Below are 18,768 nucleotides of genomic sequence, written 5' to 3'. Positions count from 1 at the left end.
ACAATAATTGTCAATCATAGCTACTGTCGTGATGTTTGATAGCAGTGGGATAGTAGTAGGCTAAGTGTTTACTTCTCTTGGCAATATACCAACGGAGGTTTGATTAAACAAAGAAAGATAGACACACAATGAGGAAAATTGGACATCAAGATGAGTTTACAAACACCTGGGGCCCTTAGAGGACAAACTGCACTCTTTCATCAATATTGTGAACAATGAAGCATGTAGGATCGTAGGAGACACTTGCCACATTAAAATACAGAGGCAGATGTAGTGTGCCAATTCCTGTGCCTGTTCTCCATGGAACAGTAACAAAAAGATGCATCTGCCGGATTCTAAATGACTGTCGTTTGAGAATATCATATTACACACAGAGAATCATGACATTCAAACATACATTGTGAATGTTTATTATGTACTTAGAAACTAAATGTCTCTAATGAAAAAAAAGTAAAACCTGTCACGTTGTTATACCACCTATTTAAATAGTACAATGGGGGTGGGGGGGTACAGTGCCACATAATAGAAAACAGATCGTCTATAGGGGTTTGTTACAGGTGACAACAGTTTCACTGTAGATTAACTATTTGTCTGGAGTTACGTGCTAAACTGTCTTTACATGTCTATTGTAAGAGAGAATGAGTGGATGGGTTAACTGATTAAATGTCCCTCCCTCTGCATCCGAAAAGCTACAGGCAATCACACGTGTTTCGGTTGTCAAACTCTATAATTTCCTCGGTAGGCTAACCTGAATAGTTCAGCAGACTGCTGCAAAAATCCCAATATCCTTCTTCAAATAATGTCATGCTATCCACTCTGTCGCGGTACACCATTGCTGCGTGTGCCTGTGTTCTCTCCAGGTGTCTTTCCTACAGCGGATCTAAAAAGTCTCAACCATTGCGCGGGCTATCACCGCGGAGGATAGCCTACCGATCTAACGCAGTCATAACCTCGGCTGGCACGTTGTGTTGTTGGTGACTGCCGGGATGGTGACATTGTCATATGGGCTATTGACAGGATCCGGACTCCAAAAGAACACATAGTAGATTGCCAGAATAAAGGCAGCTATTGACACGCATAGAAAATAAGCAATCGCCATCGCCACTTTAACCCAAATCTTTGTGGTTAAGTTGGCATGCTTCACCCGCTGGTCGCCCGGATAGCTCGGCCTTCTGTTCATGTTCCCGTTCTGCTTCACGGTGGTAACTTGTTTGTTGGCTTTCATCCTGCAATTGTTATATCCTTTTCCTGGCGTCGAATGTAGTCTGTTTCTTTGTCAGTGTCCAAAGCCTCCAAAGCCTCTTTCCCCTTCAAGTCAGGTGGGCATTGTGGAAACGCTGTCACTGCTCCTGGTGGGACGATGCTTTAATTAACCCTCTCTATGAACAGGACGGGGCGTCTGGCGCGCACCAGCTATGCAGAACAGTTTACAATTTAATGGGATCAAATAGGGCGGGTCAAAAGCTATAAAAGCACATAGATTGGATTATAGTTTAACAGTTAGCCTACGTCCCAGAAATATGATCGGTGCATTTGCCTATGATTATCGCACAGACGTCTATCAAAATTATGTCCATGAGGGTTGTTGATCTAAAAAAAAAAATCCAGTTAGATTTATTAAATATTTCTGGTCTCGTGGATGGTGAAATACCTTTAAAAGCATCACAAAAAAATATTCTCCCTTGAGAAAAATCATGAACTAAAAGCCTGGACACTCCATTCACTTTGTGGGACTGGCAGAAACATCATTATAATCCCTACAAATAGGCACAAGAGACGCAAAATACATCAGTCTGCTGTTTGAGGTTGCATTTATTGTAAATCACGAGAAACCGTACCACCATACATTTATTTGATATGAAAACTAAGAAGCAAAATAAAACAGAATACATTTCATGTTGAAAATTTGACAGTTGCATATGAAACAATGAGTTTCCTGACAAATCAAAAAGCTTTCAATTGTAATCTCCTGCTTGATTGATTAAAGTGTCAATATCTTGGAATAAAAAAATCATGGTTATCAACTGATGTATTCGATTTCGGGTCAAGCTAGTTTAGATAGGCCAGTTACATTCCACTCCAAAAATCAACGCAATTTTGTATTCAAACGAAGAAATTGCAGGTAAATTCGATGCTTATAATACAATCACGAAGTCATCAGAAACGGAAAACGAGGATATACGAATGCAAATGACAATAGATGCCTTTCCCCCCCCACACACAAAACATTGGAATGTTTAGTTGCTTTCAAAATACTATAGGCTACATATTGCATTTCCTTGGGTTCTTGACTTCGCATCTCACCTCTTCATTACTTTTTGAGAAATAAAATTAAAGCATAGTTCAATATCTGTGCTCCTGAACATGATAGGTGAGCCAGAGTTTGAGTTCATGACTAAGAGTAGGCTAAAAAGCCAACAAGATTAAAAATCTAACCAAAATCTTGGCTTGTTGAGCTACATGTTCTGATGCCCCTTGATTAAAACTAGAAACGCCACTAGCGATCTATTGCAAATAAGAAATTAAAGGAAAGCTTTGGATTGTCATGGTTATCAACAAACATAATTGCCAGGATCACATGATGCCTGTATTTAAGTACAGTGTACCCCACTTAAAAATAACGGAATAACATTTAACTATACTCCTCTTGGGGTCCCAAATGTAAACCAACATTGTTACATTATCAGGAGACAGAATGTACATTATTCAATGGCATGGCTTATATTCGTTCACATTATCAGTTTCATGACAAAATATAACTGAAAAGTATTACATTTTAAGGCCAATCCTTATCCATGCACACTTCACAAAGAGAGGGTTCGCATTGCAAATGGCACCTTATTGCCTTTTGGGGGGGGGGGGGGTCTTGGCAATATTTAAAGTAAGGGCTATTAAAAACAAGTGTGGATAAACCATCACCAGGATGTCTACATTCAAGGAGAATGCTCTTTCAACTGTTAGCATGCCAAATATGGCATTTTTAGCCATGTTGAAGGGGCATAGTCTCTTTGACCTTCCAAAAGAGGTGGTTTTAAAAAAATGCTAAAAAGGTTGAAAAACTGAGGTAAGAGAATTTAATATTTTTCAGTCTTTGCGAAATGTAATAGTTTGATTTGTTAATCACACACAAACCAATAACACAAAAAGAAAAAGGTAAAAACAAGTCAGGGCTTTGTTGACAGCACAGTTACATCCTGATTGGCTGCTATAAAACCCAAGCCATTTACCATAGTGGCTCAAATGAACGGCAGTATCACTATTCTATACAAGGTGCTGCTCCTAGTCAAACAGAACAGAACATACGTGGTCTGATTGTTGAGGAGAGGAAGCGGTTTGGAGGCCAGGTGCCCGACCACATCCCTCCAGGCTGTCTGTGATGGCTGCTCCAGTCATGGTGCCCGACCACATCCCTCCAGGCTGTCTGTGATGGCTGCTCCAGTCATGGTGCACGAGGCCCAGTATCTTCCTTCTTGTCATTCTTTTCTCCCCTCATCCTCCCATCTGTGAACCACTAGTACTGAAAAGTCAGTTTCCTAGAGCAGATCTCAGCCTGTTGATAGAGAACAGAGGGGGGGGGGGTCACTGTGCTGCAAACTGGATTAATCTGCTCTCTGTGTCCAACACAGCACCACATGCATGGGACAGCATGGTCCCAGACTGGTATTAGCTCTCAGCAGACAAAATAAGTACCAATGGTTGTCCAAACATTTATATAATGCTCATACATGATATTATAGTACTACGATGTATGGAATATGCTTAAATGAACGTAACCCAAGCTACTCATCATTGACAGTATGTGTCCTCAGCCAAATAGGCCTTTTCTGAAATGATCATTTGATTGCCTATTCAATGTGGGATTGGGTAACAGTCCTCTCATGGACCAATATTAGTCTCGTAAACATCAAAGAACACGAAGAGAGGCGGTGTTATTCAATCAGGCTCAGAGTTCAAAAGGGTTTCCATTACATCCACACCATCATGTCGGTCAGACCGCAGCTAATTTCCTCATAAAAGCCTTTCAACATTAATTGTGCCTCTTCTTCCCGTACTTCACTGATCTCCACCCTCACGAGACCAATCGGATTTGGTGTAGTGAGCGTCTTCATTCAGCCAAAGCACAGGTCGAGTCCCAAATGGCACCCTATTCCCTTTATAGTGCGCTACTTGTGACCAGAGCCCTATAAAAGTATTGCACCATCAAGGGAATATGACACCGTTTGGGATGCAGCCCCAGCCATTAGCTGTGGTGATTACCACCAGAGAAACACACTTACCAGGTTGTAAGGAGACGCCTAATAATGATGACAAGGACCAGACAACAAGGAAACATTTATCTACTCAGAAGAGCCTTCTACAGACTATGGGAGTTTTCACTGCCAGGGCTTCAATACGAAAAACAGTCGTAACGGTATCATGTTGTGATACCGAGGTACAGCTGTCAATCACATATGTGAAGTCATGGCGTCAGAAGGGTGCAATAACCTACAAAAACATCAATCCATGTTGAAGCAATTGGTCTACAACAGAACACTCATAAGGGTTGGGGGATGGATTCTACATTTAGTACTCTCGACTAAACATTTACAAAAATCTAGTCATACAATCCCACCTTCATAATGTTCATTTAATGGGAATTTAAGCAGCCTTGTCAAAGTGCAGTGCATTGTAGCTCCACAGAGAAATGCTCAATTCATTTGTTCTGTGTATCCCCAAATATACCATCTGGGCTGTTACAGACAAACTCGACTGATGTAAAAAGCTTGAGTCATAAATAAATGATGCACTTCTAAAGAGGCATGTCAGTGCTAATTCTTAGCACTCTGCCCTCAGAGACAAAGGGAGTGCAATGAATGCACATTATCCTACACATTGTTAAAAAATGATTTAGAGTGCATTTTACACTGTGCTAATGAGCCACATTTTATAATGTACCATTCCATATATATATTTTTTTAAACTAAGCTCATGAGAAAGCAATAAATGGTTTCTGAAACCATGAAAGCTAGAATCCTTAATTGAAACAATAACAAAGTGGTCACCCCGCTTCTGTTTGGGAATAAAGCTAAGGGAGGGGCCTGGAGATATGTAACCACTCAAATTCATAGACAGAGCTATGGATGCAAAGACTGACCAGCCATGATATCAAGAGGATAGTTTTAAAATCATGTTGAGGCGATAGTGTTTGTTTACAAACAATGGAGTAAAACAAGCTTATATTTGGGGTTCTCTCAGAGTACAACAGTTGAACTAAGTTCATGAGGCATTTGAGTTATATTCTTCAAGAATCAAATGAGTATACTGTACATTATTAATTTATACATCCAAAAATGAATGTAGCAAATAAGTGAGAAACACGGGAATTGTTTGTGTTTGTCATTGAAGAGCTTTACAGAGAGGTGCTATTCAACCTTCCTAGGCATGTCAAAGTGGAGACTATGGGAAAGGCTAAAATATGCATTTTGATGACATTGAGACAAAATACATAAACACAGGGCAATAAAACACACATGTTTGTTTGGTGGTTTCAAATGGAGTAATGCACTGTTTAAACATGTACTGTTGTCATCCAATGAGTGTCTGGTTCTGGTTAGCACAATTTGCATCATTCCATTTCAGGCCTAGTGATAAGTCTTAGTCAAACAGACATCAATTTAAGAAGCAGACAGCATGATGAGGATAAATTAATGGAAGAGCTAATTTGATTCTTAATCTTCTCAAGCCACTATTCATTCATATGTCAGTCATGCGATTAACAAACCCATGAAAAACTGAAAAAAATATGCGATTTTGCTCATTTGAGGTTGGGGACAGGGTGGGCAGCATGTATAGTAAATGCATTAACCCATAAAACAAGGAAATGAGAAGGAGAACCCAAAGGAAAGTGTTCAAGGGGTAAAACGTCAGGGATTCACACAGTGAGGTGTTGTAGCCATCGTGAAGAGGGCGGAGGTTAGTACATTCAGTTCCCCAGGAGGAAATGGCAAGGCGGAGGAGTTTCACAGAGGATTGAGGAAAGAGAGGGCTCCCATTGGCCAGAAAATGCAGAGTGAAGCAGTGAGCGACAGACAAGCCTTGACCGTGCCCAATAGACCTTGGTTGTGGGGTCATGCCAGCCAGCCAACTTCAGATAGAAAGCTGAAGGGTACACACAGGAGAGCGGTGAGCGGCGAATTAAGAAAAATATATAAAAAAGGAGGCTAAGAGAGGGAAGGATGGAGGTAGGTTGGTTTGTGTTTTGTGGTTAGTGCTCGGTGGCAGTCAGAGACTTCATACAGAAACCCAGTCTCAAAGTCATTGATGTGAACCGCACCTGAAGATGACTGCTCTGAGGTGTCTGGGGCCGTCTCTGGGGCTGTGGCCAGCCCAGACAGGCTCTGGTCAGCCTCCAGGACAGGAGCGGCGGCAGGGGCCTCATCTGGGTCAGATGGTTCAGGGAAGGAAGAACGAGTCAGACATCATTCTATTTTTACCACAACCTTCAGGTAGTCATAAAAATAAAACGTCAGATGACCATAAGCAACAATACTGCTTTGCCTGCATTTTTATTCTGTGTGTAATTCAGCCCTTCAGCCTCACAGGATCTTCTAGCATTAAAGGCACAGTGCAGTCAAAAATGTGAAACTCTTGTGTTTTATATACATTTCCACACTATGAGGTTGGAATAATGCGTGGAAATGTTGAAAATGACGATACTGCCCTTTTCGTGCAAGAGCCGTTTGAAAAGGCCGCCTGAAATTTCAGCCTGGTTTGGTAGGAAGGAGTTTTTGCCTTCCTGATGACATCACCAGGCGCTAAATTTGTTAACAGACCAACAAGAAAGTTCCAAACCTTTCTACTAATAACAGCTAGTTTTCCCCTCCCCACTCAGATCACTGCCAGACAGTCCTAGCTAAATTCTTGTTGGAGAAATTGCTCTTTGCTAAGAAGCTGGCCATTTTAATTGAAAACAATCACAGTAAGGTACTTAATTGTTACCTAGAAATGATTTGATAGAGATTATTATTTTTTTTTTAAACAGCTGCTCTGCAGTGGGATAGTTACCCTCTGTGGGGGTAGCAGGTGTCTCCTGGGCTGGTGGAATGGCTGTGGTCTTCTCTTTCTCTGGGGGATCATTGGGTGTAGAGACAGGATCTAATGATGATGATGCAGGGTTTTTTTCCTGGATCAGAGTCTCCTCTGGTGGAGCAGCAGTGACCACAACTGAGAGTTATATAGAGAACGATAGAGGGAGGGGGGAGATGAGTGTGGATGAAGAAACCTATGATCAACTTTGCTGGTTTATCCTGAATTAAAATGGAAGCACATTCAACAGTATGCCAAATGTATGGTATGATCTTGCAATATAATACAATGGTCAAACCAGTATATAAATATCTGTACCTGTCCGTTTGTCTCTCTCCTTCTCGTTGGGACTGGGGCTGGAGTTGCGGCTGTCTTCTTGGACTTTAACCTGGGCAGGGCCCTCATCAGTGCTGGGGGGTTTTGGGGGGCTTTCCCCCATACTGCTCCGGGGTGACTGCATCTCCATCTCCTCCCCCCAGTCTCTGACCGGCTGGTGGCCGTCCAGGAGAGAAAAGGGACTGAGGGGCTTGAGGCCATCGGGGGAGTTCTGAGCCTCCTGTGGGGAGGGGATGTAGACCTTGGGCCTCGGGGTGCGCTTCTCTTTGGGACTGGTTGCGGAGGGGGGAGTGGAGGGAAGGGGTGAGGTGGCGACGGGCTTTAATGCTGTGGTTTCTGGGCGAGGTGCCTTCTTCGTGGACTGTCCGTCTCTCCCTTCCTCCTCCCCCTCATCGTCGTCATCCCCGTCCGTATCATAGTCCTCTTCGTCGCTGGCATCCTCCCACTCATCCTCATCTGCATCACCACTCTTCTCCATCTAAGAGGGAAAGAAGCAGGCAAGTCACCTGTTAATGTGGATCATGGAAAGAGATCATGTTCAAAAACAACACTGATATACATTGTCCTGTTTGGCTCAGTTGGTAGAGCATGGTGCTTGTACCGCCAAGGTGATGGATTCGTTTCCCGAGGCCAACCATACGTAAAATGTATACAAGCATGACTAAGACGGTTTGGATAAGTGTCTGCTAAATGGCATTTATTAGATTATATATATATATAATGTGCCAAAACACAGATCCAAGTGCATGGTGGTGGGAGACGACATACATTTTGTGATGAGGGAGATTTGGGCTTCCGTTCCTCCTTCCAAGTCTTCTCCTCCTTCTTGGGTTTGTCTTCCTTCTCTTTCTCCTCCTCCGCCTCCCAGCGGTTATCGTGCATGCTGTCAAAGAGACCCGGTCATTGGAATGGTGAGGAACGAAAGCAGAAAACAAAACAGATGTTGTTCTAAAGCCTTAGAAGAGGAGGAGCTGTACCTGTAGCTTTGTCCTCGTCCCCTCCCCCCCTCCCTGGGTCCTCTACCCTGCCCCAGGAAGTCTCCGAACGTTGGCACCTTGGGAGGCCCCTTCATATCGTCTGTGGGAGTGAAGGATGAGGGAGGAGGAGAGTTCAAATTAAAGGGGTTGGGGTGGAAGAACAGGATTAAAGACCTTGAAAATGAATGAATGTCAGCCCCAGCAGACACAGCAGTGCTGCTCTTAAGGCATCATAATCCCTTTATAGTGAACCATTTTGACCAGGACCCATAGGGCTCTAGTCAAAAGTAGTGTGTTATTGTGAATCAGATGCCATTCGGTACACATCCTAACACACAGCAGAATACAGGGGGGGGAAAGACACACTGAACACACAAACTCAGTCCCATGCCATTGGCTAACCTGAGGCCCCGCTGTGAGGCTGTGGGCGGGAGCCACGCCTCCTGGCTATGGGGAGGACACACAGAGTGATGTCACTCACATCACTACACACAGGGCAACCACAACATAACCATACACAGATAATACACTATGTTAACGGAGCTCAGATAAAAGTGTTCTTAAAATTAGAGTGTTGCTCCAGGGACGGCAGGTAGCCTGGCGGGTAGGAGCGTTGGACCAAAAACCGAAAGGGCACCGATGATCAGGTGTCGATTAAGGCAGCCACCTGAGGGGTTAAATGCGGCTGACTAGGTATCCCCTTCCCAAAGCATCAATGAGAGTGTGCTGTGTCTAATGGAAAGGTTTGTAGTGACTATGATACTTAGCAGAAGATCTGTTTGAGAGTAAGCACTGCTGTAAATGGGTGAATGCGTTTGTTTGGGATAGAGGGGGAGAAAGAGTTGAGTAAAGTCTGCCGTCCTTGTCCGTAACAGTGGCAACCAACAACGCCTTGTCATCAGAGTCTGGGGGGGGGGGGGGGGGGGATGACTTGCCTCTGCCTCCCTGGTCTGGCAGCATGCCCTCCACAGCCACAGCTGGGTCCTCCTTGAACCTGTGAAAGCACCACAGGGTCAGACCTCCTCACCTTCACTCCCTGTCACACTGCATTACCACAGGACCTGTCAACCCCTCCCTGCCACCACCCCCACACCTATTGCACAGTCACAAGAAACAAAGACATGGCTAAAGGACAATCCGACTTGTGAACATAATCCCTAGCTGTGTATCGCCGCTTTCCATGTTATCTGTTTGTAGCTTGTGAGGTATGGAAACACTGTTTGTTGCTTTTATGTATTTTGTTTTGTTGCTTTTTGTGCTCTGTCTGTCTGTCTGTCTGTCTGTCTGTCTGTCTGTCTGTCTGTCTGTCTGTCTGTCTGTCTGTCTGTCTGTCTGTCTGTCTGTCTGTCTGTCTGTCTGTCTGTCTGTCTGTCTGTCTGTCTGTCTGTCTGCTACGTGTTGCTTTGCATGTGCTCACTGCTCATTGTTGATCTGTTATTATTGACATCGTTTTTAATAACCTGCCCAGGGACTGTGTTTGAAAATTTGCCATCTGGCTAAAACCCGGCACTTTTACTGAAACGTTGATTAAAATGTGCACTGTCCCTGTCAAAATACAAATAAACTCAAAACCCTGACCACAGCCAAGCCTCCCCAACATGCACCTGTATGGACCTCCTAATCTCACACTGCCTCCACGCTTACAGCGAAAGAACGAATTAAAGAGAGGTTGTTGAATGTGGTTCATGTTTATCCACTACTATGTAGATATGTTCTCTTGTGGTTCTCTCTTTCTGGGCTGCATCTCAGGATGTTCAGTAAATTGAACACAACATCTAAAACAAAGTGTGGCATCTGGTAATTTCATATTTTGGAGCGGTTTTGTCATCTTGGGGATTCAGTAAGCACTGCCTGGTTTGGTTCACTGAATGCCTGCTGTTCTACTATTTTTGTGAATAAAGCCATGGCTGTCTCCGAGGATATTTATGAGCGAGGTATGGTCAGTGTGTCAGTGGTCCTCCTCCAGTCAGTCACTCACAAGCCGTCAATCTTCTGGGCGTCCCATTCCCGTCTCCACTGGCCCGTGGCGTTCCTGTGCCTGGCCAGACGCTCCTCGTCAATCTCCTCACGCTCCTTCTTCCAGCGGAGGTACTCGGCACGCTCCCGGCCAGTCATAGACATGGTCATATCCATGGAGCCCTTAGGGCCTCCTGGTCTCCGACTCTGTGGGAGAGAGAAAGAGAAGGGGAAAGGAAAGTAGCAGGATTGATAACAGGATTTAAGAGAGAAGGGAATTACTAACGATGCAGAGGAGAGAAAGGAAAGACATTATAAACCGATAAATCAAACTTTTTTTATAATTTTCAATAAAGGACTCGTTTCAACCAAAAGAAGACAAACCACACAAAACATTTGACCGATCACGCCTTCCACAAAACAGAGCACTCACTGTCCACTCCTTCTCCAGCTCAGATCCTGTCTTCACGTTGTCAAAGTCTACACCGCCCCAGTTTCGGACGTGTCGGCGGCTGCCCTCCTTGCGGTCCATGTCCGGGACTGGGCCGGAGCGCCGCGGGTCATCCAGGAAGTTACGGATGGGCTTGTCTCCCTCGGCAGGCTGCAGAGGGATTCCAAAAACAGCAACCTTACACTCCATCTATTTCACGTCTTCAATGCTAAACTGTCATCAAATAATCCGATTGTAATTGTATTTTCACAAAATGGCATCCTGTACATACCCTTTGTCCTCTTTCATACTCTGCAATCTTCTCCATCTCCTCGTTCATCTTCTCAATGTTCTGCCTCCTTTTCTCCTCCCACTCCTACAGAGAGGCACAACAGAGGCACACTATTTTAGAAAGAATAAAGAGAGAAGTGATACGCCATCCCAATTCGCTTCATTTCACACCCATATGTTTTAGCTAAATCTGGTCTTTTTCTCCAATTACTATAGTATGTACTCATCTTCCCCATTACTCATGTCATTGCAAAGTAACCTACATCGTCATCACTAAGATATACTGTACAACCAAAAGGTCGAACCTTCATTATGGAGACTATACCACTGGTAAACCTCCGTGAGGCTATTGAAACTATACAACCTGGCACATCTACAGCAACATTGCCTCGCTAGTTATTAGCTGACATGGTTTTGCTCTCAGACCTTAGACTTCCTGTCACCACCTTGTGGTGGTGGTCCTCCTTCTCTTTCTCTTCCTCCCCTTCCTCTGCGTGGGGCACGTTCACTGCGGCCGGGGCCCTCTCCTGGCCCCTCCATGCTTGGACCCCTGTCCTCTCTTGGTGGTCTCTCCTCTCTTGGTGGTCTCCCCTCTCTTGGTGGTCTGTCATGGGACTGGCGTGAGTCTGCTAGGGGTCTGTCAGTGCGTTGCTCTCTCCTCTCCTGCCGTGATCCTCCCCCTCTCTGTCCACCCCTGCTGAGCCGCCCGGACGAAGCCCTCCGCGGGGGGCTTTCACCTTGGGGTCTGGGGTCGTATCCCTCCTCAGAGTCCCGCCTGTCTCGCGGTGGCCCTTGTTTCCAGTCATTGATCACCCGTTTCTCCTGCAGGGAGAACATACGTTTTGATTAGGTCCGCTTTATCCCACTGAGAGACCGGGAAAAACCATGGCATACATACATTCAGGGCAATACCACAGCACCCTAAACAAGTCCCTTCTTGTCTGAATGAGTGGCCTTTACTGTGTGAAGAGTGGGGTGGATCACAGATGTAGGGGCCATCTGGGACCGGACATGATCTCAACAGGCTTTGATTAAAATGCACTCCAGCCTGTCTCTCCACGGGAGGCTTTTTAAAAAACATGCTGCCTGACAGGAGGTGGCGCGTACTGGAATTACCTTCAAGAGCAGGAATGGCTTGAGAGCATCCCCTTCAGGTAGTAATACAGAGTGCTACCCAAATGGCACCCTATTCCCCCATAGGCTCTGGTCAAAAGTAGTGCACTATGAAGGGAATAGGGTGCAATTTGGGACACAAACATAGCCAGGGATTTGCATTCACCTCCACCTATGTAGAATGTAATTATATAACTTTTACCCATCTGAACATAGATTTATAATCATCAAGCTGAAGCAGGGGTATAAAGTTGGAACCAGATGCACGATTTCCATGAGCGGTTTCCTAATATGGGCAGACATGACGCACGTACAAAACATCTCTCTGTTCATGGTGTACGTCATCACTTCCATGTTCTGTGTCAGATGTACCAGACTCAGCTAGCATCATTTCACCCAGCTGCTGTAAGATTTTTGGCCCTCTCAGGTCCACCTCATGTCAACGTCCTCCATTAGGCATCCCTAATCTCATCCAGCTGCCAGAGCAGGGGAAAATTTATGATTTGACTGACAGGAAATTGGATGTGAGCGGGCAAATAGACTTTTGCAGGCGCCCATCTATGAGACTTGTTCTGGTAGAGGCCACCTTTCAGAGTTCAGGAGGTTATCTCAAGGCCAAGTGTTTGAGAGTGGACATTGTCATGTTTTTGGTCTTCTTAAATCATGTTTGTCCAGTTGGCACAAACTTAATAAATTGCTTTCAAATGGAAATTGTGTGTTCTTATTGGACAAGTTCAGGTAGTAACTAGTCCATATCTAATTTTGGTGCCTAATGAACATGACTGATTTGGTCATTAGTCATTAGTCATTGTGCCGTGGCGGAGATCTTTTTGGGCTATACTCGGCCTTGTCTCAGGATGGTAAGTTGGTGGTTGAAGATATCCCTCTAGTGGTGTGGGGGCTGTGCTTTGGCAAAGTGGGTGGGGTTATATCCTTCCTGTTTGGCCCTGTCCGGGGGTATCATCGGACGGGGCCACAGTGTCTCCTGACCCCTCCTGTCTCAGCCTCCAGTATTTATGCTGCAGTAGTTTATGTGTCGGGGGGCTAGGGTCAGTTTGTTATATCTGGAGTACTTCTCCTGTCTTATCCGGTGTCCTGTGTGAATTTAAGTATGCTCTCTCTAATTCTCTCGGAGGACCTGAGCCCTAGGACCATGCCTCAGGACTACCTGGCATGATGACTCCTTGCTGTCCCCAGTCCACCTGGCCGTGCTGCTGCTCCAGTTTCAACTGTTCTGCCTGTGGCTATGGAACCCTGACCTGTTCACCAGACGTGCTACCTGTCCCAGACCTGCTGTTTTCAACTCTCTAGAGACAGCAGGAGCGGTAGAGATACTCTTAATGATCGGCTATGAAAAGCCAACTGACATTTACTCCTGAGGTGCTGACTTGCTGCACCCTCGACAACTACTGCGATTATTATTATTTGACCATGCTGGTCATTTATGAACATTTGAACATCTTGGCCATGTTCTGTTATAATCTCCACCCGGCACAGCCAGAAGAGGACTGGCCACCCCTCATAGCCTGGTTCCTCTCTAGGTTTCTTCCTAGGTTTTGGCCTTTCTAGGGAGTTTTTCCTAGCCACCGTGCTTCTACACCTGCATTGCTTGCTGTTTGGGGTTTTAGGCTGGGTTTCTGTACAGCACTTTGAGATATCAGCTGATGTAAGAAGGGCTATATAAATACATTTGATTTGATTAGTCAGCTTGGTCTGATATAGCCTGGTACTACAGTATGTGCTGAGACAGAGCCCTCATCCTGATCTCACCCCTGCAGGTTTGGAGAGGTCTACGGTGACAGTAAAGTTCTCTTTCTCTGTCCTCCATCGGTCTCCCTCTGGCGGGCCATCGTGAGGGCGGCCCTTCCTGGGTGGGTGCGTCTTCACGGCAATACCCTCCTGCTCCGCCTTCTTTTTGTCCTCTTCTATTTCCTGTAGAAAGATAACAAAATAAAGGTTGGCTGATGATAGGCTCATCAGTGTCTCACCCTAACCTGATAAATCATGCATTAATTCTGGGAGAGTCAACAGAAAAGTGACCGATGACCATCATTTGAATATCCGGACAGTCAGAAAGCTATTTTACAACGTGGCTACGCAATTTAGCTGTGTGATATAAGCTAAAAATATAATACAATAGGGTATACTATTTAGCAGACACTTTTATCCAAAGCAACTTATTGGGCATGCATACATTTTCGTATGGGTGGCCCCAACGGGGAAATCGGGTCCACGGTCCTGACATTGCAAGTGCCATGCTCTACCAACTGAGCCACCCAGACGCTGCTACAACAGAACTATAAATCGGATCCTGTGGGAGCTCACCTGGTACCTCCGGACCAGAGCTTCATTCTTCTTGCGCAGAGCCTCGATCCGTCTGTCAAGCGCTGCATCCTTCTCCTCCTTTGTCTTGAGATCCACCACTGTAGACTGAGAAATGTATGGTGTACATGCATTTAGAATAAGATTCTACAACGGGGTTGTTCAAAACAAGCATTATGTAAAAATGTACCACTAGCCACTTTAAACAATGCCACTTAATATAATGTTCACATGCCCTACATTACTCATCTCATATGTATATGTATATACTGTACTCTATATCATCTACTGCATCTTGCCATCTTTATGTAATACATGTATCACTAGCCACTTTAAACTATGCCACTTTATGTTTACATACCCTACATTACTCATCTCATATGTATATACTGTACTCTATACCATCTACTGCATCTTGCCTATGCCGTTCTGTACCATCACTCATTCATATATCTTTATGTACATATTCTTTATCCCTTTACACTTGTGTGTATAAGGTAGTAGTTGTGGAATTGTTAGGTTAGATTACTTGTTGGTTATTACTGCATTGTCGGAACTAGAAGCACAAGCATTTCGCTACACTCGCATTAACATCTGCTAACCATGTGTATGTGACAAATAAAATTTGATTTGATCTACGGTACTCGGCTCCGCCTCATACTTATGAATGCAGCACAGCGTGCAAAAAAATTATTATTATTTAGCACACTCTTGTGTACAATTGCTTTAGTATTACATGTCATGGTTAACCAACTGTGATACTAGTATCAGCACATTAGATTCCCATTATGGTTTGATTTGCATAATCACACACTCAGAGAAGCTAGTATGTATGATTTTGGCAATGTCTTAAGTAAGACTAAAGTAATATATCAGCCTAAACTACAGTCAATCTGCAAAATTACAACACACAATATTTAATTGCATTTCCGAAGCTCACCATGGCCTCTAGGCTGTCCTTATACGCAGGTGGTGGACTGAAATCCTGCTTCTTCCAGATGATGTGGGTTTTTTAAAAGTCTGAGAAATTCAGCCTGAAAGGTTGTACACACATTACACAACAACCACTGCAATACACTGGAGAAAGTGATCCACAAATGTGAAACAGCCGTATTTGCAGCATGAACGGAGTACCAGCATGGAATTGGCCAGGCTATGGATAATGAATTAGCCTACATAAAGCGAAGGTGTTGTAGCCTAAGTTAATTCAAACATCTTTCACGAGTCCAGCTGCGTTCTGTGAGAAAGCCTTCTTATTAAGGGTATTAGTGAAAGCACATAACCTGGAAAGTAGTTTAGTATGACACGCAAATCACGTTATAGCAAATTACTTACACATTAGCCTACCTTTACAAATTAAACAAGTAAATAACATTGGTTTTAAAAGTTCTCTTTAGACACTTGAAGCGCACCACACCGGACCATGTCTACGCTATCGGTAAGGAGTCGTAGCCCCCTGTTGGAAGTAACTGCATTAAACTTTGCAACATTGTTTACCAGGTTGGGGTAAAGTTACAAAGTATCACAATATATTCGAACTAGATTACCTTTATCAAAGTGCGTTGTAGTTACAGACAGTGTGCTCAATACAATGTCTCAATTTCATCTCCACGACAATGTGTCCCGATATTCATTTCCTTCGTCTTCTTCTTCTTCTTCTTCTTCGGTGGGGTTTATCAGCGGCTGGCATCCAACGTTATGGTGCATTACCGCCACCTACTGTACTGGAGTGTAGGCCAGTAACGGGGGAATCGAAATCCTACCTGCCAGCCCCGTTGCCCTTAAAAAAGATAACAAAATATTTGAGACTATATCTAATGACGTTCTACTCAATATACTCTTCAAACTAATTCCCTGTATCCCCTTCTCCCTCATACTAGATCTCAGCCTCTCTCTTTCCCTCGGATACTGCCCACACTGTAGCATGTGGGCAGTATGCTCCACTGTCTCTGTTTCCTGGCAATAATCACACTTTCTTGTTGGATGCTTTCCTATCACATGTAAGGTCTTGTTCAACCAGCTGTGTCCCACCCTTAATCTTGTAAAAATGTCTTCCTCTCTTCAGTCCCTTCCTTCCGTCCTCCCCTCCTGACTTTCCTCTGTACTTGAAATAAATGCCTGCCCTTGGTATCTCTACTCCACTGCTCCTGCCATTTCTGCACCATAACTGTCCATATCAGGCGTTTTACCTCTGCCTTGCTAATTAAAACTACAACATCAACATCCCACTACTAAGTGACATCTAGCCTTTCCAGTGAGGTGTGGGCTGCCGAACCATACGCTATACTGCCATAGTCTATTACAAATCGGACCAATGCAACATACACGGTCCCACCACTCTCTCAATGTGTTCTGCCCAGGTCAGTCTAGAGTCAAAGTATACCCCAAGGAACCTGAAGTCCCCCACCCTCTCCAAGTGTCTCCCATATACCCTCAAACATACCTAATCTCCCACCTTCCTCCTGGTAAATGAGTTTTCTCTACAGAGAACCTGAATCCCCACATTTATGCCCACCACTCTACCTCATCAATTGCTTCCTTTACCTTCCTGACTATGTAAGGCACATTTCTTCCACTCTTCCACGAGGCCCCATCATCTGCAAATAACGACCTCCCAATATCCCGCCGTACCTGAGGGTAAACATAATTGAGAACAGATGACTAATCACGCTCCCCTGCGGTGTACCGTTATCCACCAGGTATCTGCCTGATAGAGACCCACCCTCACCTGAATAGACCTTCCAAACAGGAAATCCTTTATCCAGTTGTACGTTCTTCCTCCTACCCCCATAACATCAAGCTTGATATATATCAATATCAACCCCTCCTTCCACATCATATCATATGCATTCTCCACATCAAAAAAGACAGCTACAACAGACTCCTTGTTCACCTCAGCCTTCCTGAACACTGCTTCTAAGCAGAGCACTGGGTCCATAGTTCCCCTACCCGTTCTGAACCCACTCTGGTGTGGTGATACTAGCCCCCTGCTCTCCAGGAAGTAAATTAGCCTCTCCGTAATCATGCGTTCCATAATCTCGCATACATGTGATGTTAAAGCTATTGGCCGATAGCTTGTTGGCCTCTTTGGGTCCTTCCCTGGCTTCCGGATTTGTACAACTACTGCCTCCTCCCACACTCTGTTGTATATTCATTTCCTGTAATAATAGGGCTCCGGAGTGGCGCAGCGGTCTAAGGCACTGCATCTCAGAGCTAGAGGCATCAGAACAGACACCCTGGTTTGAATCCAGGCTGTATCACAACCGGCCGTGATTGGGAGTCTCATAGGGCGGCGCACAATTGTCCGGGTTTGGCTGGTGTAGGCCGTTATTGTAAATAAGAATTTGTTCTTAACTAACGTGCCTTATTAAATAAAGGTTAAATGTAAAACAATAAATTAATAAATCAACTTCCTACAAAATGTGGAACCTTCACCGTTTTTAAAGAGACAGTAAGCATATCCTACGTTTCAAATCTGCCTCCATAATCTTGAAAATAACTTATCTATAGACCTGAAATGTAGCCTATATTATCGGATAAAAATTGCCTATATATCTTGGAAATAAATGACCGGATAGCAGTTTATGTTTGATAATGAGTGTTAATGCAGTGAAAATGTAGATAGTTTGCCTACATCTGCCAAATCCACAAGGAGGCGACAATGTCTACCAAATAAAAAATACATAAATAATTCCTGCGTTGTCTGGTAGTCTACATCAGTTTATTATGGTTATTATACAGGTTCGGTTATTAGAGTCAGTGGCCTTATAATTAAGCTACTTAACTGTGTCAGGGACAGGGCAACATAACACCCCCTTCACATGTCAATGCCTTCAAATAGATCCTATGAACATATGAGATCATCTTCTGGCCACATGTTGCCAAATATTAATTATGGAAACAAAATGTGTAATTGTGGTGAAACGGGAATATACGATTTTTAAATAACAATAATGTGTGGGTCTATAAGAACGGAAACAATTTGGACAATTGAAACGCTTGGTCTTTAACAATTAAAAAATAGGTGCATGTGTCACTATCCCCTGAATATGCGGGCAGACAAATGGAAAACCTTGATGTCGGTTGATGTTAAATTGCTGACAGTTTCCATGGCAAGGGATGCGGGGACTGCCGCCGCGCGCAGTTCCAACCAATCGCTCATTCCCTGCCACTGATGCCCATACCCTGTTTCTGGGCAGAAGAGTTTATCAAAGGAAAACAATCCGTGGTGATATATGGTACCTCTTTCTCTCACTCGCTTGCTGTTGTGGGCGGCGC

The 18,768-nt window shown here is 44.3% G+C and overlaps 1 protein-coding gene across 1 annotated transcript; it reads right to left on the bottom strand.

Moving 5' to 3' along the window:
• Positions 1-1,788: 1,788 nt before the first annotated feature.
• On the bottom strand, positions 1,789-16,150 carry LOC120018308 (coiled-coil domain-containing protein 9-like). The gene is made up of 15 exons (XM_038961435.1): positions 16,038-16,150; positions 15,431-15,524; positions 14,494-14,598; positions 13,939-14,100; positions 11,482-11,877; positions 11,057-11,140; positions 10,768-10,935; positions 10,357-10,541; positions 9,314-9,372; positions 8,379-8,478; positions 8,170-8,284; positions 7,384-7,879; positions 7,045-7,203; positions 6,314-6,418; positions 1,789-3,550 (listed from the first exon to the last, which is right to left on the bottom strand). The coding sequence occupies exons 2-15, from the start codon at positions 15,431-15,433 to the stop codon at positions 3,546-3,548; spliced, it is 2,142 nt and encodes a 713-aa protein (XP_038817363.1). The 5' UTR covers positions 15,434-15,524; positions 16,038-16,150; the 3' UTR covers positions 1,789-3,545.
• Positions 16,151-18,768: the final 2,618 nt, after the last annotated feature.

The sequence above is a fragment of the Salvelinus namaycush genome, chromosome 23 (assembly GCF_016432855.1).
Source record: "Salvelinus namaycush isolate Seneca chromosome 23, SaNama_1.0, whole genome shotgun sequence".
Classification (NCBI taxonomy): Eukaryota; Metazoa; Chordata; class Actinopteri; order Salmoniformes; family Salmonidae; genus Salvelinus; species Salvelinus namaycush.
Note: the sequence above shows the minus strand (reverse complement) of the source record. Positions and strands in the feature narration are given on the sequence as shown.